The sequence below is a fragment of the Panthera leo genome, chromosome B2 (genome assembly GCF_018350215.1).
Source record: "Panthera leo isolate Ple1 chromosome B2, P.leo_Ple1_pat1.1, whole genome shotgun sequence".
Classification (NCBI taxonomy): Eukaryota; Metazoa; Chordata; class Mammalia; order Carnivora; family Felidae; genus Panthera; species Panthera leo.
The window spans coordinates 16,636,572-16,661,270 of NC_056683.1; the positions used below are offsets into that span (position 1 = coordinate 16,636,572).

Consider the following 24,699-nt stretch of genomic DNA (forward strand, 5'->3'; position numbering starts at 1 on the left):
ATTTCACTTTTTCTATCTTTTCAAAAGCAACCAGATTTTCAGCCAACGAGACGGGTCTCTGTGAGCAGTCCTAGGTAGAAAGCCTGTTAAAACATGTCATGAAACTGATGTTCTGAGGACCCAGGATGGAGCTCAGAAGAGCTTCGGAGAAAAGGCAGTGATGGCAGAATGAACGAGGTGGACAAATCTTCCCCCCAAAACACAACTTAGAAAGCCACACAAAACTCAAAAACAACAAGCTCAGCATTCTGGAAACCAACCAAAGCCAATCACAAACTGGAAAGTATTTAAAGTACTGAAGTTCAGGTAGGACCAGCACAGCACCAGCCTATGTCATTTCTGCTGGTGGCCGTTCCCATCCCCTCACCCCCAGCTCCATTGGTGCCACAGCTCAGCAGTGAGAGTGGGTGGAGAAAACCAGTGGCTTCACTGCCACCGCCAGTCCCAGCCCACCAGACAGGGAGCAGAGCACTGTCAGGTCAGGTGACAATCCCGTCAGCAAGAGAACACAAAGGCCCGAGCTCTGCTGGCCGGAGGCTAAGGTCCCATGCAGGGAGAGCAAGAGATCAGCAGACTAGCCAAGATGGAAAAGGGAATTCTGGGAGGTAAGGCAACCAGAGTGCACTTGATAAACTCTCTACGGACGTCCCAGGTTGACCAGAGATTCTGTATGTGCATTGCAGACACCAGACTGGGCTCACGGCACCCACACACCCCTTGCTGACAGATCCCCCACCTACACACCCCATGAAGATGTAAGGGGGTCCGGCCGAAAGTAGAAGGCAGGGGAGACATGAGGACTGCCTGAAATCTGAATGTGCCTCTCAGCCTACACACAGACCCGTCGGCCGAGGGAAAGCTCTACTGAGTTGAGGTCAACCGCTCATCCATCTTTGGCTGAACACAAAACTAGGAGCCAGGAGGGTGACCCTAAGGGAAGCCAGGCTTACAAGTAACAACGAGAAAACAAACAAACAACAAACCTGGGCAGACAGCAGCAGCCACACGGTATGGGAGAGACAGCCTTCGCAGATGTATTCCAGGCAAGTTACTAAATAAATAAACAGAACATCGAAAGCAACAACAAAATACACAAGCGACAAGAATCAGAGTAAGAGCTGCTACAACCTGTTACTTGAAGCATAAAAATTTGACAAAAGACTTGGGAGACAGGAAGAGAAACAGGGAAGTGTGACCTGTATGCAGGAACAGGTAGTCAATACGAGCTGTCTCTAGTGTCCCCAAATGTTGGATTTAAAAGATTAAGACTCCAAAGCAGCCATTATATGAATATACACATTTGAAGGAAAAAAACATAAAGAACTGAAGGAAACCATGTTTAAAGAATTAAAATAGGGGCACCTGGGTGGCTCAGTCGGTTGACCGTCCGGCTTCGGCTCAGGTCGCGATCTCCCAGTTTGTGAGTTCGAGCCCCGCGTCAGGCTCTGTACTGACAGCTCGGAGCCTGGAGCCTGTTTCGGATTCTGTGTCTCCCTCTCTCCCTGCTCCTCCCCTGCTCATGCCCTGTCTCTCTCTCTCTCAAAAATAAATAAATAAACATTAAAATAATTTTTTGTAAAAGAATTAAAATAAAATATGATAACGCAACATAGAGAATCTCAATAAAGAGATATCAATTATAAAAAAGAGAACCAAATGGAAAATTCTGGAGTTGAAAAGTAAAACACATGAAATAAAAAATTTACTAGAGGGGTTCAATGGCAAATTTGAGCTGGCACACACACACACAAAAATCAGTAGAGTTGATGAGAGCACTATGAAAATTAACCAATCTGAGGAGAAGAAAGAAAACAGATGAAAGAAAAATGAAAGGAACCTCATGGCATGTGAAAAGACCCCAGGCTTACCAACATGTGTGACGGGAAAAGAGAAAGAGGTAAAAAATATATTTTTAGAAAAATGGACTGAAATTCGCCACATTAAAACAACAACAACAACACTAATGTCCATATCCAACAGGTTCAACTCAAAATAGGATAAACATAAAGAGATCCACACCTAAACACACAGCACTCAAACTGCTAACAAAGAAATAATTGAAAGCAGCAAGCAAAAAATCTCATCCTGCAGAGAGGAAAAAAAACAACAACAAAAAAAACCGACATGAAAAACAGCTGACTTCTCATGATAAACAATGGAGACCAGAAGGCAGTGGAAGGTCCAGAGTGATAAAAGAGGAAAAACTCTATCAGCTAGGAATTCTATAGACAGAAAACTACTTTCCAAAACTGAAAACGGAGGGGGGAAAAAAAAGCATTCCATGATTTTTTTAAAAGATCATTTGCCACTAGAAGACCTGCCTTATAAACAACGCTATATGAAGTCATTCAGGTAGAACAGAGGTGACACAGAGGATTACTCCAACACATGTGAAGAAATAAGGAGCGCCAGAAAAGGTAAATAAATATGTGGGTGGATACAAGACTCTTACTTTTTCTCATTTCTTGGCTTAAACGCTTTAAAAAAAGTTACGATTGTGTAAAGCCATAATTTAACACAGTAGGGCCAGGTTTATAACACAAAGGGATTTAACACATCTGACAATAATAGCATAAAGGGGAAAAGAAAAAGAAACTGAGACAAAGTTACTATGTCTTCCCAGGTTCAAGCAGATGGGGAGACATGAAGGTGCATATTATGATGTCTAGGAAAATTAGTCAAAAGTATAGTCAACACAACAAATGTAACACAGAAATAAAAACTGTAGACTAAAAAATACTGATGAGTGAACACAGAAATCATACTCAATTTACATATGTAAGAAGACAGTGAAATAAAAATTGTACACTAAAAAATATTTAATACAAAAGAAGGCAGTAACATACAGAAGGACAAAATTATGAGGCAATAGAAAAGAAATAACAGGGGCACCTGGGTGGCTCAATCCGTTGAGTGTCCAACTCTTGGTTTCAGCACAGGTCATGCATGACCTCATGGTTCTGTGCTGACAGCATGGAGCCTGCTTGGGATTCTCTCTTTCCCTCTCTCTCTGCCCCTCCCCTGCTCATGTTCTCTTTCTCTCTCTCTCTCAAAATAAATAAATTAATTTTAAAAAAAATTAGAAAAGAAATAACAAAATGGCAGACATATTTCCAACAATAAGTACATTAATGTGAATGGAACAACCCCCCGCCCCCACACCCAACCAAAGACAAACTGTCAGATGGATGAAAGAGCAATTCCAACAACACACTGTCCACAAAAAAAAAAAACAGACCTTAGGTTCAAAGAATCCAAAGGTTCAAAGTAAAAGGGTAGGGAAAGACATACCATGCAAACAGCAAACTGATTCCTGAGGGGGTTGGAATCGCTATAATTACGTCAGGTAAAACTGATGTTAACAACCAAACTTGATGTAAATGACATTCTAGAACACTCCGGCTCATTGCAGACTTGGGCATGGCTGTTTACAATATTATTCATAATAGGCAAAAACTGAAAACACCCCAAATGCCCATCAACTGGTGGACGGATAAAACAAGGGTGATACATTCATATAACAGAACTTTACTCAGCAATGAGAGGTGAAAAAAAAAATTCCTGAAACATGCTGCAGTGCAAGTGTGTCTCAAACACATAATGCTACCTGAAGGAAAGTAAAGACAAAAGACCAAAATTGTGTGATCCCATCCTATTAAATGTCCAGAAAAGGCAAACGTAAAGAAGCCAGAAAGCAGACGGGCAGGTGCCTGGGCCTATGACTGACCACGACGAGGCCCGGGGAAACGTTGCAGGTGATGAACATGTTCTAAAACTGCAATGTGGTAAAGGCGGCACAACTCTGTAAACTTACTAAACTTCATCGAACTGTACACGTAGAATGAGCGAATTTTACTGCATGCAAATTGTACCTTTAAAAAGCTGTAAAAAAAAAAAAAAAAAAAAAAAAATATATATATATATATATATATATATATATATATATATATATCGTGCAGGGATTTAGGGAGGGAATGAACTCCAGTCTGGAGACTGAAAAAAGGCACTCTTTCCGCGAGAACTTAACCAAACTCTGGCTTCACCCAGACGTTACTGTAAATGCAAAGCGCAGTGGCATTAATTCCACCAAATAGAACCGATCAACCTGAACTATCAACAGACAGAAGGCCAAATAACGCACTTAACCCCTCTGCCATGCAGTTACGCATCTGCTCATGTATGTAAATTGAATATTATTTCTATGTTCACTCATCAAATGTTTGCACAGCTGCCTGGATGTTCACGTGGCAACCACTGTGGTCTCTAACTCTTCAACTACAAATGCCCTGAAAGCCAGGGGCAGAGCTGTTGAAGTCCACAACGTGTCCAATCCATCCCAGCAGGGCCTACAGAGGTCCCGGCCGAGGCTTCCAGAGCGGCCTCGTGTTCTCACTTCACTTCATGTCCACTACAGGTTCTGCCTTCCACTTAAGAAAGGGGACAGGTTAACATACCGAATCTCATACCACTTCTGAGCCACATGCTAACACTGGCTGGTTCCAAAATAACAAGGCTGGGGGCGCCTGGGTGGTTCATCGGCTGGGCATCCGACTTCGGCTCAGGTCATGATCTCACGGTCCGTGAGTTCGAGCCCCGCGTCGGGCTCTGTGCTGACAGCTCAGAGCCCGGAGCCTGCTTCCAACTCTGGGTCCCCCTCTCTCTCTGACCTTCCCCCATTCATGCTCTGTCTCTGTCTCAAAAATGAATAAACGTTAAAAAAAAAATTAAAAAAGATAAACAAATAACAAGGCTGACACTCCAACGTGTCTGTGGAGAAGCGGCACTGCTATCAAAAGTGTTTCTCAAACTCTTCCAACAGCCGTTACGAGCTCGACCGAGCCTCGCCTGCACACAGAGTATTTAATCGTAAGCAAAATAAAGGACGGCAAAACCCGAACGTAAGACGTATCTCCTCTCATTTCACTGCCCCCAACACCACCAAAGAATAAAGCACTGCTCGGAGATTAAAGATCGTGGTGCAGGCTAATATTGAGAATTCGGACACTCCGAAACGTAATCGTGTTCTCTGAAACCCGAAGTTCCAATCGCAGAGCCTGACGCGTGAACAGCAGGTATCACAGGCATCGTGCAGATAACGGGTCCCGTTCTCAGCGCACGACTCTCAAGTGGCGGGCCTGCCTCTCACCGGCCACTTTTCTGAAGGCACTCCTCTCAAAGCCAGCTCTTTGGCTCTATTTTCCTGAAAAACGATCCTTCACAAAATGCGTGGGGGTACCGCCCTGGGAATCGTGGCTAACCGTATTTTTCTACCACCGTGAGTTAAATACAGAGGTGACTGATGGACACTGTACAATTAGAGAGAGGACACTCCGACAGAACGGCTCCCAGGCCTCCTGAGTGGAGACCCATGATCCTGGCATGAGAACGTCGACACTAATTAAATCCTCTGTCAAGACCAACTCAACCTCTGAGGCCCTCCCACTTCCCCTTAGAACCAAATGAATGGAAATTCCCTTACCATGCTTGGCGGGCAGCGGACCCTAACATGCTAAAAGCAGCCCCTCTAAATTCCCCTGGAAATGCATTCCTACAGTCCTCCAAAGAAAGATGGAACATTCTAACTTATTTTCAACCATAAAGGGATTTATAAATAAATAATCCAATTCCCCTCTATTCCAGAGACAGGGGTCAGCAAACTGTTCGTGTCAAAGGTTACATAGCCAATATTCTAGGCTTTCTGAGCCATTTGCAATTACCGGACTCTATGGCCACAGCAGGAAAGCAGGCACAAACATAAGTAAATGAATGGGCGTGGCTGAGTTCCACTAAAACTGTATTTACAAACACAGGTGGAAGACTGGCTTCGACCATTCGACTGTGGTTTGCTGAACCCCTGCCTTAGAATAACCGCTGTGGAAAGCTAAAAAGAAAATTTCAGATCGACATCACCCCACCCCCAACTCCTGCCCACTCCCATGCCTTATTCTCAAGGAAGAAACTAAATTCAAGTCATTTGCTCCAGGTTCTGTATTACTCTTTGGCTGGTTTGTTCATACGTAGCAAGATAATTTTCTGAAATAGAGACAGACAGAGAGACAGAGCCTGCCTCATTCGTTTAACCTAACATCCTTTTCCTGGATGTCACCAAATTATACCGCCCCTAGGTGGAGGTGAGTTTTTTTTTTTAATCTACTTTATTTCTTAAAGCAGTTTTAGGTTCGTAACAGAGATTTCTCATACACTCCCTTCCTCCACACACGCACAGCCTCTCTTACAATCAACATCTCCTACCAGAGCAATAAACTGCTTACGAGTGATGAGTCTGCACAGACACATCATCACTCAGAGTCCACAGTTTACATGAATATTCACTCTCGGGGTTGTACATTCTACAGATGCGAACAAACGTCGAATGACCTGTATCTACCATTACAGTACCATACAGAGTAGTTTCACTGCTCTAGAAGTCCTCTGTGAGGAGGTTGTTTTTAAATTTCCAAGTATTAAAAGAGAGTCTCTAGTCTCTGACATAACCTTTTACAAATATTCAACCTAGCAGGAAAAAACCTCAACTTGGTGATCTTATAATTATCGTAAATGCAAACTGCACATGTCAAACCTAAACGGCTTCCTTTATTCTTCCCTAAAGTTTCAAGTTCATCGAGAAATCCACTCCAATCAAGCAAAGTAGACCAACAACCACTTCTCTGTGATTTTCTCCCCGTCCCTTTGTTCTTGCCGACAAAGTCTCAAAACAACTTATTTTCCTTACCAACCTATCCTTCCTTTCTTCAAAAGTCCATCTCAGAACTCTACTTGACTCTGTTTTCACTAAGAAAAAAGTTCACTCCTCCAAGAAGTACTTTCTGATTGCTTTCTCTCACCCAGATGGTTCTTCCTTCATGTTCCTTTTGAGATGCCTATACTGCACGTTTCATATTAATCTTTTTTTTTTAATTTTTTTTTAACGTTTATTTATTTTTGAGACAGAGAGAGACAGAGCACAAATGGGGGAGGGGCAGAGACAGAGGGAGACACAGAATCTGAAACGGCTCCAGGCTCTGAGCTCGACGCGGGGCTCAAACCCACGAACCGCGAGATCATGACCTGAGCCGCAGTCGGACACTTAACCGACTGAGCCACCCAGGCGCCCCTCCATATTAATCTTAAATTATGTATTTGTCGCTTATATTGCCCTGAGATCTTTTTCATATGTTTGGAGACCCATTATATTAAAAACCCTTAAAAGGCACGTGTGAGATTTTATTTCTAACAATAGCATACTTACTGCACATTCATGGTCAGAGGAATTACACGGAAGACTAAGAGAATCTCCTAACCCGGATCCCTTACAAGTGGTTCTTTTATTTGCCCTACATCTACACCACAATCTAGAGGAGTCCGAACATAACTGAAATAGTACATTTTCTATATTCTTCTGTACCTACTTCATGAAACACAAAATGTTTTCATCTATATGTTACTTAGAATTTTACTGCTTTCACGTTAGTTTTCCCAGATATAGTTTTTAAGCACTTATGTCTGAAATGTCAGCTATTAGGTGGAGACTTCCATTGAAAAGATGCCATTCTTCTTAAAAATAGACATACTAGGGGTACCTGGGTGGCTCAGTCAGTTAAGTGTCCAGCTCTTGATTTTGGCTCAAGATCTCATGGTTCATGAGACAGAGCCCCACACTTGGGATTCTCTCTCCCCGCCCTCACCCTACTCTCTCTGTCCCTCCCCGACTTGTGCTATCTCTGTCTCTCTCAAAATAAATAAATAAATAACTTAAAAACAACAACAACAACAGAGATACTATCCAATAATTCTACTACTGGTATTTACCCAAAAGAAACGAAAACACTAATTCAAAAAGATACACGCACCCCTATGCTTTATAACAGTCAAGATATGAAAGCAACCGAAGTGTCCACCGATAGAAGAATAAAGAAGATATACGGTACACGTATACAATGGAATATTACTCAGCCATAAAAAAGAATGAAACCTTGCCATTTGTAACAACCCAGACGGATGGAGAAGGGGATGGAGAAGGTATTATGCTAAGTGAAACTAGGCAGAGAAAGACAAATACCATATGATTTCACTTATATAGGAATCTAAAAACAAAACAAGCAAACAAACAAAAAGCAGGAATAGATCCATAAGTACAGAGAACAAATTGGTGGTTGCCCGAGGAGATACAGATCAGGGGGATGGGCAAAACAGGTAAAGAGGGCTAAGAGGTACAAACTTACAGTTATCAAAAAATAAGTCACAGAGATGAAAAATACATACATACAGAATGTATTCCAATACATAAGGAATACAGTCAATAATACTGTAACAATGTTGGATGGTGAAAGACGGTGACCACACTTATCATGGTGAATGCTGAGTAGTGTAGAGAATTGTCACATCGCTATGCTGAACAGCTGAAACTAATATAATATTGTATGTCAACTATATTTCAATCAAAAAATGTTTAAATAATTATCAAAAATAAATAAACACTGCCACTTTCGCTTTTAAGCAAGATAGCTCTACTTTCGATATATATTACTAAGTAAATACGTAAGCCAACATCTTTGATGGAACAACTACTCTTTCTCTCTTGAAGAGCCTGGAAATTCCTTTCCTTCTAATAGCAAATCCAGCGGGGAGTAATATATACATAACCAACTCTGAAATGAATTTCAACAATTAAAGACTCAGAGAGGGGAAAATCAGCGTCCTTGGAATTCTGACCTTCTGAGTAACCTTGGCCCCAGGCGCTGTGCTTGACAAGCTTTATTTTGCAATTAGGAGGGGGAGGCATTTGCCAGCTCTTACTAAGCCGGAAAACTCTACCACCAGCAATAGCAAGTATAAGCGTGACAAACAGTCAAGAGCAAAGGCCATGGAGACTCTCGGCTGCGGGACCCTCAGCAGCCAGCAACCTCTCTGCTTCATCCCCCTGTCTATGTAACAGGGGCATGAGTGGCACCTGTCTCGCTTGGGTGTAAGGATGACATGAGTAAAGATCGTAAAAGCATGTTGCAAAGAGCCTAGCACCTAGACCTGTGGACAGGTTCGCTCTTTCGATCGTAAAAATGACATAACACAACGTCCCTCTTGCCGTGAGTCCATAACAAACCGTAACTATGGGAAGCGGTATGATTTAAAAAAAAAAAAAAAGAAAAGAAAAAAACACAAATTCCTCAAGACCACTCCGCAAAGAAGCTGCTTGAAGCCAACTCACTTCAACTTCTCTGGTTGGACTTTCTCATCCATAAAATGAGGGAGGTGAACCAAATGACCTCCAAGGTCTGTCCTTCCCAGCTGTAAAAGCTGTATGGCTCTCTTGGAGAGGCAAATGAGAAACCAGCCTGACACCCCTCCGGCACTGTCCAACCACCTTCTGGGTCCCTGGGCTATCTATCATCTCAGTTCATTTTCATTTCTTCTTAAACTGTCAAACATGGCCCCAACTGAATGCTTAATTTAGTTCTATTTGAATAGTGCAATATTAAGCAGTTATATGCTGATCTGGTCCTGTTTTTCACAGATGAATCTTTGTAATTGGAAGATAAGCACATATAAGGATACTACTACCGATGCAAAACATAAGTATGTTTAAGAAAATACATACTCTACCCATATGGGCACACAGAAATACTACACATGCACACCCAAGTACCATAAAAATCAAGCTTTGCCATCGATTAGGCAGGAACAACTCTTAGACTACACGGGTTCCCTTTCATCGGATTGTGATTCTAATTAATGATGTACAACCAACTAGTTTATGATCACTATAGTTTTTAAAATACTTTTGCATGGCAGCACAGCCTTAGAATATTTTCCAGAACAAAATTCATCACCGAAAATTTCTTAAGAATCTTACGTTATTTTAAAAAGTCAAAATTAATGCAATGCTACCCCAAATAAAAGCCCTAAGCCGAATAGTCAAGAACTTCCTTCTGAAGAATGACCTGAGTATTGAGAAGAAAGGACACTATTTGGTGATAAGTTTCTGCTCTGCTCTTACAAATATCAAGAGTGGGGTTGCCTGGATGGCTCAGTCGGTTAAGCATCTGACGCTTGATTTTGGCTCAGGTCATGATCTCACAGTTCGTGAGATCGAGCCCTGTATCGGGCTCTGCACTGACAGTGTGGATCCTCTTGGGATTCTCTCTCTCTCCCCCTCTCTCTGCTGCTCCCCACCACCTCTGTCAAAATAAATAAATAAACTTAAAAAAAAAAAAAACTTAAAAAAAAAATCAAGTGATTTATAAGAATACCTAAGCACCATTTGAAATTTTGGCATATTATTAATATGCAAAAGAGGACTGTTAAAGTGTTTTAAAATAATACATATAGGAATGAAAAAATAAGGCATTCAATTTACTCACAAAATATTTGTTCAGATAACACAAGAACCAACTTTGTCCCAGACTTGTTCAAATTACATGGCATTCTAAATGTAGGGCTTAAAAATGTACGCATATAATGGAAGACTTTTATACACATTATGTATTTTCCTATTCTATGGTAAGATAAAATTACACCTCATCAGAACACACTTTGTGCAAAGACGTTCTAAAATAAAATCATTACCCTGATTAATCTTATTATTACATTTTGTATTTGCTTTTAAAAAGAAAAAAGCATTTGGTGAATGTTAAGCATTCAAAAAGCACCAAATAAGCTCTCAATATGAGCTGAAAAGTAATTATCTGAAAACAAACGGGAGGCTTGCTATACTAAATCTAGTCTTTTTATCCTCGTCAAAGTAACAGCTACCTATACGGTAGCTGCTAATAACTTCAATACTTTTCTTACCTTTAGCACCAAAAACTATAGGTGAAATTATTTACTTATTTCCTTTCTAGCTGCAGTCATATACAGAATTTTTTTTTTTCAATAAGCCATGGGGTGTTTACCCTACAAGATTTCTGACTTCTCAAATCTTAAGGTGGTCAACATAGAACTGCTGACTTAACATTTAAATATATATATTAAAAAAAACGTAGAAACGGCTGGAACTCCATGTCAAAATCATCAGAATTAAATTTATTCTACTTATAAGCCCAATAAGACCATCCCTACATCACAGGAAAACAAAAGACAGACGATTTACCCAACAAACCACTGGAGTGGTGACCCAACAACCACTCCACACGCTGACAACAAATGAAAATAACCACATTCATCAGATTATTCCTGAATACACCTACAGGGTTTCCGAGGGCCCACACAGGAGGGGAGCACAGGGGACAGAGGGAGTGGTGCCATCTCACAACCTAAACACAAGTGAGGGCTTCTGTCCTACAGGATCATGAATGTCGCCCCTTTTAAATGCAGTTATAACACAACAGAAGACTTCACAATCAGTTTCCTGACAACTACATTCAACACATGAGGTGAGGTTTGAATGAGTACAGACTGAGAAGGCAGTAAGAGTTTTCCTTCCCATATTCTTTCCTACAGTGATGTCTCTCCCCCACGTCCCAAGCCCTAGACAAGTCAGGACAGTAAGACCTATCCGTAATTAACGCAGACCCGTAGAAGCAGCATCACACCATGCTTCTGGGCTTCCTCTGTTTGCAAAGCAAATGCAACCCAGGAGTTTGGCATAAACCGGTTCTTTATAGTAAGCCACAACTCCGCATTGTTTACCTGGAGTCAGGCCTCGTGCTAAATGCTGCCGTATTATCTAATCTTCACGCATTATCCAATGCTCGCAGCTTGCCCAAGGCCACACAGCTAGCCAGTGATAACATGAGGCCAAACTCTTTACCATTATATTAATTAAACATGCCAAAGAGATAAACTCTGGGAATCCTAAGGCAAAAACTCACGTAAAACAGAAGTTAGTAATAACTACTTGGTTCGGGCGATTAAAATTTTGTATTCTAACAGGTTTCTTCATCCGAGGCTACCAAATATCAGAAGAAGCATTTGCTAACCAAGGTCCAAAAGCATAAACAAATTTCCAGAGTGTAAATCATCTTTAACCCTCTACCTTGCTAATAAGCTAGCGCAGATACACTTTTGTTGAACACAGAGGGATGACCAGAACAGTCTATCTTGACACGTAAGTTATATCCGGCTAAGACAACAGGTCTGCAGGCGAATAAATATGATGCAATATCAGAAGTGTGGTCAGGTACCTGTAGACACAAGCAACGGAGGCCTACTGTATTCTGGGGAGTGAGATGGCAGGGGAGAAGGGAGGAGAAGGGGAGAAAGCTCAAAGATGAAGAGAAAAATCTTCGGCAGAGACGTCTCCTACATGAAGAAAGAAAACAGTAGGAATGAGAGAGGAAAAAAAATACTTTCCAGAAAGAAGAGCAAGCACAGAAACGCTGGGCCTGTGTGCTGAGCTCCTGAAATGGCAGATTACCCATCAGACACAGGAGAACGAGAAGGCCAAACCGGGTCGGAGCCAAACTCAGGACTTTGGGCCTCATCTGACAAGGTGATGGGCTTCCGCGGACCCCACGTGTGTGGACCTCACCCTCTGCTTCTCACGTCAAAATAAAGCAGTGCATTCAGAGCCAAGTGCGCTCAACCATAAAAATGAAAAACAGCCACACCGAGAGTCCCCAAATATGTTTTGCAAAAGGTTAAACAAAATTCACCTTTCTGCAAAAGGTTAACACTTGGTGTTTTCTAACACTGACTTCCGATCTTAAAGTAGATCAGTCTTTGAAACCCTAGGCCCAAATTCAACGATAATAGGTTAACACCTATTTTCTTTCTTCCCCAGAGTTTTGCAACACGTTCACAATGATGCCCGGCGCAGCAGAAAAACAGCCCTTTCTCTTAGGAGGACTGACATGGAACCCCAGCAAGTCTCCGGCTCCTCTATCCGGGTTACCTGAGTCCAAGTAAAGACCTGGGAGGGCAGGGGAGACGGGGGATCAGAAGGGAGTGATTGTGGGCAGAGGTGGCACGTTCACCAAGACCACACATGGGAGCTCCAGCCCGGGAGTCCGCCATATAGTGGCCAAGAGCCCTTCTCCAGGGAACCTAGGACAACACACGGCCTTTCTTCTGAACACCCAAGTGTTTCCCTCATGCTCTCCAGAAATTCTTATTCAAGCTCGCAAAGGACATGTCCGTGTTAAACTCTACCCATCTGCTTCGTGCAGACAGGCACCGGAGACGAAGGTTGTATGTGGTTTATAGGGCCAAGGACGGAGAATTCAACAACCCTCCCTCCTACAACCTGTACAGATTCCCCATCAGTTCTAACTGTTTCCGTTTTGCCCCAAATTCATGTCTTGCCCTTCACATGTCAGTTCTTTTCATACCTGTCCACTAAAGAACCTTAACATCGGAGAAGTGTAAACTCCACCTCTCACAGGACTGAAGTGTGGACGTGCCTAATTTCAATCCATATAAATTTTGTATCCTCTATGATAGATTATACTTGCGTAATATTTTTGTACATGAACACACGCACACACACGTGTGTATAGTTTCCCCCAAATAAAATTTACATTCCAGAAAGCTGCAATATGTTTACCCTCCAGCTTTGTATATCCACTGGACCACACCAATACCAGTTGAACCGAGAATAAATCAAAGAAAAATTGTATTTTAAGAATTAAAACTGCCACGAAAACATAATACATATATAATTCGAGTTTGAGCAGAAATGTTTTTATTGTTGACTTAATTACCAACACACGAGACAACTACTTTGCAGACTATTTTCCAAGGAGGCCTAAAAAGAAGAAATGCACTTAAAGCAGTGTGAGCAGTCCAAACTGGGCTGTGACTCGCTTTCTGGTCTTTTGATTTCCTCTCTCCCTATTTCAGAGCTAACTGACACAACAAGTCTTCCGTCAGTCAAAGCAGCGGGTGACAGGTAAAGCAAAACAAACAGGATATTTCAACTGTCACAGTGAGATACAACATAAATGCTAAAAAATTCATCCCTAATGTTTACCAGCTTGCTTACTTTTTTTTTTTTTTTTTTTTTTTAAACCAGCAAAATGGACTTATTCAGGAATAGCAGAGGAATTACAATTCAGGACATACCTGCTTACTCTAACCCCCAAACTGTGCCTGGGGATACAGTCATCAAATACGTTTTTTGGAAGGAAAGTAGAAACTCTGAAAGTGTTACATCTTAGCACTTTCCTGCCTCTGTGCCTTTGTTTGCTTGGGTTTCCCCACCCAGAACAGCCTCACCCTCATCCTTCTCTGCTGACTAAACTCACTGGCTGGGATACACCTCTTCCATGCTGCGCTGTCCACACCCCCAGTCAATCCACCCCCTGCCCCTGTCTCTCTCCCCCCCCCCCCCCAGCAGGTCCAACCACCTTGGCTAATCTAGTTTGATCTGCTCTTCGGTGCCTGAGAGAGCTCATTACTGCCTTAGCCAAACAACTTTCTGGACTCACTGATGGGCCAGACCCCAATTTAGTTCAAGTTCTCTTGGAGAGGGAGCTGGGTGGCTCAGTCAGGTGGTGAGTTCGAGCCCCGCATCGGGCCATCTGCTGCCAGCACAGAGCCCGCTTGGATCCTCTGGCCCTCCTCTCTCAGCCCTGCCCCAGCTTGAGCGCACGCACATGCTCTCCCTCTCAAAGATAAACGTTTAAAAAATAATTATTTAACTAAGACTCAGACGTGGTGGACCCTCAGGATGTGATTTCTAATTCTCCCCTTCCAATCTCCTACCCTCTCCCACTCCTTTGGCCCCTGAGGAGAACCTACTTCAGATGGTACCCTCGCTTCTCTTTTCTTCCTACCCTGCCCCATGCCAAACTCCCCCTGCCCCCACATCAGGGCAGAGTAGGACACCCGGCCTCTGCGGAAGCTTCGTACCTCTGCTCTCCCCTCACCGCGCTGGCGCAGGTATGCGTTCACCCATCTCCCCTCCTCAACTCCACGCTTCTTTCAGGGTCCACATTTGAGTATCATTTTGTCCCTACCTCCTAGAACAGTGGCACTTGAAGGCATCCAACAACTACCTGCCGGGCTGTACATTTGGGGCAGGAGGGAAAGCAGTCTGTGGCCTGACATCTGCATTTCTCTGGATAGCCATGGGATCTAGAACATTATAAAGGACAAGCACGCCTCATTTTATTGGGCTCTACTTTACTGCACTCTGCAGATGCTGTCTTTTACAAACTGAAGGTTTGTGGCGACGCCGTGCCTAACAAGATCAGCAGCATTTGCTCACTTTGTGTCTCTGTGTCGTGTTTTGGTAATTCTCACGACATTTCAAGCTTTTTCGTTATCATTATCATACTTGTTATGGCGATCTGTGATCCAGGATCACAACTTGCTGAAAGCCCAGATGAGAACAAGCATTTTTAGCAATGAAGTATGTTTGGAGGACGTACGCTTTTTAAGACAGTGCTATTGCAAAATCCATCAACCGCAGCAGAGTATAAACATAACTTTTACGCTAACTGGGAAACCAGAAAATTCATTTGACTCGCTTTAACCGCGATATTCGCCTTACTGCAGTCATCTGGAACAGGACCCACAATAACTCCAAGGAATGCCTGCGTATATGAAATACGAAAAATGTTTACTATTTATGACCTCATGAATAATACTTTAAGACCAATCAGGCATTCCTGTCGACGAATATCTGGGCTCCTATTAGTTGCCAGGACCTGTGCGGGCCTGGGGCGCCTACATCCCCCAAAGCTGCCTTTGTGCACGCTGGAACAGGGCACCCTCTTCAGACAGATGAATTATAAAAGCTGGGCCCAAGACTCTAAACGCCCACCTCAGCTGGCACCCAGGAGCGTGAAGACTCTGCCTACAGTAGTAAATGAGACAAAGTGCCTACTTTTCAGGAGCTCAGATGCTAGCGAGGAGGACGGGCAAATACACGGTCAATTTTCAGCATTTTCTACGTAACTCTGAAAGCTCAGACTGCGACGCACAAGACTTAACGGTCTCCATCTAAATCCTCACCTCATTAAACACTGGTGCTATAATCATCAATTTGAACTTGGTCTGAGGCAGCCACCTCTGCCAGCAGAAAGTCCCAGTACTCTTTTCGGCAGGAAACCAGCACTGTTCCAGATTCAAGTAGGCCACAAGACTGACCACATTTCCAATTACCACCTCACAGTGACTGGCTAAATTGATTTCACAAAGAAACATTCCAAATTAATTGGTTTGGTCTTAATTTTTTACCTTGCGTGTACCTGAGGATGCCTTTTTTTTTTTTTTTTTCCTGTAATGGTAAATATTTCGCTAAGCTACTTTACTCAGTTGGGAATTATTTGCTGTAACCGTTCTTTGCTTAGCCCTGCTAGACCCATACCTGCTGAAACTGAATGTGAAAGATAATTGTCCTTCCCAGTTGCTGTAACACACTAAACAATATACTATTTGAAAACCATAAGCTAAAATAAACTCACCTTCCTAAAATTAAAATCTCTCTTCACACCTAAGGGGAAACGCGCATGTTTTCACCTTTGTACGAAATACATACAATGTATGTAATTTGGAACGATTGCTTCCTCATGGAAACATAGGTCATTTTGCCTCTGAGTTCTGCAAATGATGGTCTGAGTTAACGTCCACCACAACCCTCTTCACTTCTTGACAATCTAATGTATAGACCAGCACAAAGACAAATCTCAAAAGCAGTGTGGGGGAGGGGCACAAAAATTCCCATTAATCGGGTTGGCAAAGAATATCCCACTATTCATTTCAGACTCCGCGACGCAAACACGGTCCCTGTTAAGAGAAAGTAAATCTCTCATTTTCATACCCACACTGATGGTTGGGAAGGCACTGTCATTTCGTCAAATTGGATTGATACATTCCACAAACATTTATGAAGCATTTCCTGAGAGACGGGCATCACACGGGAAAAGTGGCAGTAAACAAGAGAAATGGCACATTCCTGGCACTCACCATGGGGCAGGGTTGCCATCCAGTGAGCTGCTGTTTCTGATATCCAAGAAATACTTTATCATACGATTTATTGTGAACCATCCCTCTGCTTAATGCCGAATCTTACCTCTTAGATTTCTAGGATGAATCTGTTTGGTGCGAGGCATCTTTTTTGATTCAGGGGCTCCTTTTTCTTCTCAGAAACTGTGGGAAGTGCAGGTCACAAAAAGGTAGCTCCATAAACTCAACATCCATCAATTAATCCGTGTGCTAAAAATGAAAAAAAAAAAAAGAAAGAAAGAAAAATCACACTTTACTACCTTCAAAGGAAGAAGATATTTCAAAAGTATGGCTTCGTTCGGCACTAACCTAATCTCCACAAATGATAACCAAGCTAGAAACACCTGCAGAAGATCACTTACTAACTTTTAATTAACCATAGGACATCTCATTTTGCTACTATCTGGGTTTCTCCTTAAGAAAACAGAAAAAGAAAATCACCGTACCTTTACCAAACAAGAGCGAAAAAGATTCACTCAGCTATGTTTTACAGTAACATCACAGGGTACAATTAAAGTATAGCGTTAGGCTATACAAGGGTTATACATATAATATGTATACATATACACACATATATATGTTATACGTGTATATATGTGTGTGTGTATATATATATATACACACACACACATACATATATATATATATATATATATATATATATATATACACTTCTGCTTGTCCATAAGCACTTTGGGAACAAGGACCATGTCTCATTTATCTTGTTTTACTGAATTAATTCAGTTAATATACGTGGTTGCTACCAGAGCTGCTCCCCAATTATTCCAGCTTTCTCTTCTAGGCTTGTGGTAGGACTGTACCTTCTGCCTCCCTGCATTTAGCTACAATGTGTGACCAGTTCTGGCTAATGACCTGTGAGTGGAGGAGACACCCACTGCTTCCAGGCTGTACCATTTATTACCAAAGCAAAATCCTCTAGCACTCTCTGTTCCTTCTGCTGTGGGACAGGCACCGTTCCAGACAGTGAGTATTGCAACACAGAGCTGAGGTCATCATCACATAGCATAAACAAGAAAGAGACCTTTTGTTGTCTTAAGTGGCTGAGCTTTGGGAGTTATTTGTTACTGCAGCACAACCTAGTCTGTCCTGACTTCTATCCTTTGAAGACGGTGACCGGAAACGCAATATGCCAAAACGTTAATAATCCCAAACCTGATCATCCCTCTTCCCAAACTGGCCACCTGTGTCTCCTCTGCCACAAGACCCTCAAGGATCCTCCAGCTTAGTTTTAATTTCCCGGAAGGAAGCTGATAAGCAAAGCCTAATGCGATGAAAAACATGAAATTATGTTTAATCACTAAGCAGACACAAAGAACGGGATAGGAATGCTTTGTTTAAAACTTGTTATATCCAGTACTACAGAAGAAACTGAGAATACTTACTAAGCACCTGTGGGGTGCCTATGTACTTTCTACACATTACCTAATCCAATCTTAATAATAACTGGTAAGATAGCTATCATTTATCTGCTCTACAGAGAAGAAGACGAGAGAGGAGAGGTTGACTAGCCTGCCCATGGTCAGCGACTAAAAAATATGGTACCAAGTGACTTGGTTACTCTTCAGTGCTTATTCCCTCAGCGGAGGTAATACCTAGTCTGTGGTTTTATTCAACAGGCTGTAGGACACAAGTCAGGACTATATGGTTTGCTGTCAAACCAGATTGGGTTCAAAGCCAGGTTTTTACCCCTTACTGTGTGGCCTTGTTCAAGGCACTTAACCTCTCTGAAGATCAGATTTCCCAACACTAAAACTAAGAAATAGTATCCACCCCATAGGGTGGTTACAAGGTCTAAACTAAACAATGTTGATGCTTTGCCCACTGCCTGGCACACAAAAACACTCAAATATTAATACTCCTTAAGAAAGCCTATATGGGAAAGACTGGATCTAATACTCCTGTATAAGGTTTTGGAAATTTATGATTTCATTACAGCAGTGAAGAATTGGAAGGAGGCTACAATTAACTTCAGTATTTTACGCCTGGTAGGCCTTGTGTGGGTACTGCACAAAATTATTTGCAATGTTGTTTTTTTTAACTGCATGGGGAAGAATACGAAATATGATGGCAAAATACCATCACAGGGCTAAATGATCTATAAAAGATACGGTTCCTCAACTCTCTGCATTAAATACATCCACCATCCGATTCACGAAGCTTGATTCAATAGAGAATTCCGAGACGTTAGAGACAAATTGCGCGAATGCTTAACTAAAAGCTTTTAAATGGTCATGATATCTGGAAGTTTTTAAAGCGTGAACTCCGAATGTAATACAATCACGTGACCCCGAATCAGGAGCCTAAATATAAAATATGCAAATTCCCAATCAGTAACAGCTCTTGGCTACCCGGTTCCCTACCTACCCACTGTCCCTAGCTGTCCATCCCATGTTTAAACCCTTGTGGGGGGGAAGTGAGTATAGGGAAAGACAGCGGCACTGGAGCGACTAGGACGAGTAATAAACCGTTCCTTTGCAGGAAAGAAATAAATACTACATGGAGCAAAACCATGACAGGATCAAAAAGCGTAAAGACAGTTGCAAGGAGAAAAAACATGAATGAATGTGGAGGGCGGAGCCTGGGAAAACCCCTCTGCAACGCTGCACTGAACAAAGCGCTTCGCATGCCAGGAGGAGGGGGAATGGAAGTGCCAGCTCAGGAAGGAGCCCGGAGTGGATGCGGAGAGCATGAGGAGGAGGAGGAGGAGGAGGAGGAGGAGGAGGAGGAGGAGGAGGAGGAGGAGGAGGAGGAGGAGGACGGGATGAGGCGAGCGCGGCAGCCCTGAGACTCCTCCTCGCCGCCGGCTCCGCCACCGCCCCCTCCCCTCTCCAGCAACTCCGTCCCCAGCCCGACCCCAAGGCGAGCCAGAGCCGACCCGCGCCCAAACCCACCGCCCACTTCCCAACTGCTGCAGGCGCGTACTCCCAACCCGGAAAGAAACTACCCAGGTGGCTGGGAGTAAACAGGCACTTAGAGCAAAGAACGAAAGGAAAAGAAAGCCACAAAGCCGGGAGGTTGGGAAGCCGAGGCCTGGTCTCCCTCACCCCCCACCCTCTTGCAAAATGCGTCTGAGGCTGGAACGCGGGGTGGGGAAGCTGAGTCCCTCCGTACCTGCTCGCCTCCCAGGACCGCAGCTCGGGCCGCTCGCACGCTGCGAGGGCGCCCAGAAGTGGCAAGTGTCTCCCGCACGCAGCCATCCCCTCTGCAAGGTCGGCGGTTGCACACACACACACGCACGCACACACACACACACACACACACACACACGCGCGCCCGCACGCCCCCCGCCCGCGGAGGGGGAAGTGGTCCTGCCCTCCCCCCCCCCCCCCCCGCCTCCCGCCGCCCTCCCAGCTGCAGCGCCCCCGCCGCGGAGCCCGCGCCGAACCTGCTGCCAGGACGCCCGGCGGAGCCGCTGCCGCTGCAGCCGGCCCTGGAGCTGCGCTGCTGATGGCGGCGGCCGCAGCTCGGAATCTCCGCGACCCCCGCGCGGCGGCGGCGGTGGCGGCAGCGGCGGCGGCGCCCGGGATCCCTCCTTCACTTGACAACCTCAAACACAAACATAGCCTCCTCCCGCCGCTGCTCCCGGCCCCCAGGCTCCGTTCCCCTCCCCGCCGCCGCCGCCGCCGCCCCAGCAGCAGCCACACTAGAGGCCGGCGACTGGCACTCACACCACCCAGCGCTGAAATATTAAACAGGGGAGCCGGCCGGGGGGCGGGGGGGGGAGCGCGGGGCGCGCGGGCGGGGGCCGCAGGCGCCGGGCGGGGGAGGCGGCCGCGCTCGCCGGCGCCCCGGGCCGCGGCATGACCGCCGCCGCCGGGAAGGGGACAGCGGGGGGCCGGGCGGCGAGGCTGGGCGAGCGGCCCCCGGGTCCGTGGGGCCCGGGGCGCGGAGGGCGGGCGCGGGCTTTACCTCTCCCCGGGGCAGAGTAGGGCACGTTTAGCGTCTTTAGGGGCGACGGGAGGTGCGCGGGCCGGGCGGCGCGGGGGAGGGAGGGCGAAGGTCCGAGGCTTTCCCGCGGGTGGGCGGGGCGGCAGGGGATCCCCGGGGGCGGGAGGCGGGGAGGCCGCGAGCTGAGCCGCGCGGGCGGGGGAGGGGGCGTCCCCCAGCGAGGGCTGAGGCTGGGGCTCGGCGGGGGAGGGGCGAGGGGGGTTCACTACCGGCGCAGAGGCCCGAGTGGACAGGCGCGGCCGGCGGCCCTGCGCAGGCTGGGAATGGGGTGGGTGCCCCGGTCGGGGCTCGCGTGGAGCCCGGAGCCCCGGGTCTCCCCGGCGGGGCGGGCCCGGGGCCGCACCTCCCCCCGGTCGCCCGCCCGCGGCTCCGCCCAGCCCGGCCGCCGCGGGGACGAGGTGGGGGTGCCGGAGGAGGCGGCGGCGCGGCCCGAGGGGGGGAGGGGCGGGGTTAGGGACGCGAGGGGCGGGAGCCCGGGGTTGCGCTGGCTCGGGGACTGGCGCCCGGCGGGGGCAGAGGGGCGGGCCCAGCCGGTCACGCGGCCCGGGGAAGGCCTGGCCGGGTCGCGCAGTTGGGGGCGGTTGGTCGGGGAAGAGGGGCGGGGACGGGCGGGGCGGTAGTTTCTCTTTACCGTCTCTTTACTTTCTAAAGCAGGATGTGGGCCGGCCCAGTGACGTCATGGGGTCTCCCAGTCCCGCCCCCCGCCCGGGCCGAATGGGGGAGGGGAAAGGAGAAGGGAGGGCGGGGGGGGGGGACCCCAAGGGGGTTTCCTCAGCAACGCGTGGAGGGAAGGGGAAAGTCATTGTGAAACTTGAAACTCATTAACTTTGAAAAACAACTTAAAAAAAAAAAAAACAGGGAGGGGGGCGGGGTGTTGGTTTGGAGGATGGAAGGGGACATATTATTAACCCTGAACTGAAACCACTTCTTGGTGGCGGATGTTCTATTAAAAGATTGAGGGAAGCCAAGGTTATTCCAGAGGCCGCTCCAAAGCCCGCTGGTGGTTCCCAGAGCCCGGGCTGCCAGCGAGGTTAACCCTTACCGGTCCGCCTGACAGCTTGGGTCAAGGAGGGGACGGGTCTTTGGGGTCAGAAAAGGAGGTTTGGGGCTGGGCAGCCGACTAGGCTCCTAGGACGCTGAGGAGGAGAGGGGGAAGAGGGAGTGATTACCATAAACCAGAGTTTGACCCTTGCTGCTAGAAAGCAGTAGAGGAAGCAAGGAGTGGTAATCTATGGAAATAAATCGGGAGGGGCTGGACCAGGGTGTCGAAGAAGGTCTTTGGGGTTAGATTACTAAAGAAGGTTAGAAATCTGGGGCTCAGAAATTCCACACGTACACCTAAAGAAGCAGGCAAAAGTGAACTGGTTTAAGGAGCCGCGTTGAACTTGGGAGGAATAAGGCAAAACAAAAATTTTGATGCATAAAAATTTCTCAGATTAAACCAAACTGCTTTCCCCTTTTAAGGAATAAAAATGCTAAACGACCGTACACCCACTCTGTGGGCCATCTGTGAAAACTTGAGTTGTTTTGTTCCCTGGGGCTTCCATAAAGACATCTAGGCTTTTCCAGCTAGGGTTGACCCCGAAAATTCCCTGAGGAAATCCTACCTCTAGCTCATTTGAGCTAAAAAAAAAAAAAAAAGCTTAATGCACCAGAATGGCAATGATTAAAAATGGAATACTCGGTAAAGGCAAGCTTGTAACCAAAAGTCATGTCACGGAAAGGGGGAAATATATCTGTTAAAAACTAAATTTGGTCATAAGAGCAAAGATCATCCAATAACTGCCTAAATTTGAAATGATGTTTTTTAGCATACTATGCTCCCAACCTTGCAGTGAAATAATGCAATCTTTAAAATTTCCAAGTGATGTAATCATCTCTCATTTATAAAAGTAGATGACATCCAATGGATTGCAGTCACAAAAATTAGGTAAAGTCCAACTGGGCATTTGAATAAAAAATAAGCCTTCATTTAAATGTTCAAGTATACCTAATCTGTCCCAAGATAAAGATTAAGGTAACTTGATAATTATTAATTCTGCCTAGTGTCACTTGCTAAATCAAAATGCTAACTGGATGAATATAATTTTAACCCAATAGTTGGTGAATCAATAACAAATACACACTGTGAACACAATGTTTATATGGGATTTGGCATTGTTAGGAGCTTTCTAACAGATTAAATCTGCAATTTGGAGTTACAGACAATTTTGTCATTTCAGCCTGTTAAAGAACTTTTTTTTCTTAAATAGACTACTCACAATTTAACTTTCTTGGGCGGCAAATCAATATTAAAACTCTGCTTTGAAATACATGCAATACGGAACAGTTTCGTATTTTCTAGTTTCGAATTTTCTAAATGCAATTTCTCTTCCTAAGTCTGCCTGCAGTTCTAACTTCCTAGTTATCAGAACGCAGGCAAAGCCAGCTGAACGGTAAAGTAGCTAGTTTCGGCTTGTTTTGTGGCAAATTAAATACAATTTCTCAAATAGTATCGGAATATGGGGGGGAGGTGTTAACCAGAAAATAAATGTGAAGGGTGAACAGCAGTTTGAACTGTCAAAAATTCTGGAACAATGGGGGAGGTGACCATACTCTGGGGGGGGGGGGGGGGGGGGGGGGACAGAGAGAAGGTTCCTTCGGCCCCATTTCACTGTGGCTGCAACCCTGCCGGCCGTGTGAACGCTTCTGCAGCCCCCCTCGGGGAGTGGGGTTCAAGTGAGGGCAGTGTCACGGCAGGGCTCTACGCACATTTTCGTCGCTGAGCAGTTTTGGGAGAACACAAGTCCACGCTGCGGCTGGGTCGCGGGACCCAGCCGTCCCGCCGCGTCCACCGAGCCCCGCGCCGCCACCGCCGCCCGCGCGTCCCCAGCCCCGGTTCCCACGCGGCCGCCCGGCCGGGCCCGGCTCGAGCTCCCCCCTGGCGCGGCCCCGCGGCCCCGGCCCTCCGCCCTGCGCGCGGCCCGGCAGCGCCGCCGCCACGCGGAGATCCCCGAGGTTCCTCCCCGCCGGCCGCCGGGTCACGCCGCCGCCCGTCCCTCCCCTCCGTCCTCCGCCCTCCGCCCTCCGCCCTCAGCGCGCGCCGGGCTTTCCCGTCCACCGGCCGAATCCCCTCCTCCTCGGGGCGACCCGGCGACAAAACCTTCCCCGCCCGCTCTGCCAACTCTGCCCCACGCCCAAGGCTACTGCCAAGCCAGACGCCAGACAAAAGAACCCAGAGAAAACTTACCCGAACTGCAACGCAAAAAGTCTGATCCAAAGCTTCCTGGGTTTAACTTTTAATTTTAAAAACAACAAAAGCAGAAAGCAAAAGCCTCCTAGGTTGGAAGTGGGCGTGAGAGGAAATGCTAGGGGGAGGCGCTTCATTCCCTCGGCTGCTTTGCCCCCCCCCCCCCCCTTTTCTGGCCCCTGCCTGGGGCTTTGATGTTATCTAGTGCACCGCCTACGTTGGTTTATACCGTGGGCTCCGCGCCGAGAATGATATACGGGTATTTGGCACTTTCTGTGCCGGTTTGAAGCGAAGGAAGCAGGTGGTCACGGTAAAGGATTCCCACTTCTTCCCCCATGCAGTGAGAAAGGACCCTTTGCCCAGGCTGTCCTTTGTTACCGGGACCGAAATGAACAATCCACCTACCTAGTGATCCTGGAGAGCTGGACCATGTGGTATTTTCTGTTAGACACACGCACACACACACACACACACACACACACAAAGGCCTTCTAAATTAAATTCCTTTCCCCTCCTCTCTTAGCACAACTTTGAATATTGTATGTTTTCTGAGGCTTTGTTTGCTTTGTAGACCTGTTTTGAAAGTAAATATTATTTCTCTTCTGAGATGGACC

At 45.9% G+C, this 24,699-nt stretch overlaps 1 protein-coding gene across 6 annotated transcripts in view; it reads right to left on the reverse strand.

The window, feature by feature from the left end:
• Positions 1-24,235, reverse strand: part of HIVEP1 (HIVEP zinc finger 1) — a 148,731-nt gene extending 124,496 nt beyond the window's left edge. For 2 of the 6 annotated variants that reach the window (XM_042937891.1, XM_042937886.1), the window contains exons 1-2: positions 24,086-24,235; positions 16,955-17,097 (exon numbers count right to left, since the gene is read on the reverse strand). In XM_042937891.1, coding sequence (XP_042793825.1) covers positions 16,955-16,994 — 40 coding nt within the window. In that variant the 5' untranslated portion in view covers positions 16,995-17,097; positions 24,086-24,235. Of the gene's footprint in view, positions 1-16,954; positions 17,098-20,019; positions 20,123-20,293; positions 20,468-20,817; positions 20,886-24,085 lie in introns of those variants that run through there. The other 4 variants (XM_042937888.1, XM_042937889.1, XM_042937887.1 and 1 more) reach the window with 4 other exon arrangements.
• Between the last annotated feature and the right edge of the window lie 464 nt (positions 24,236-24,699).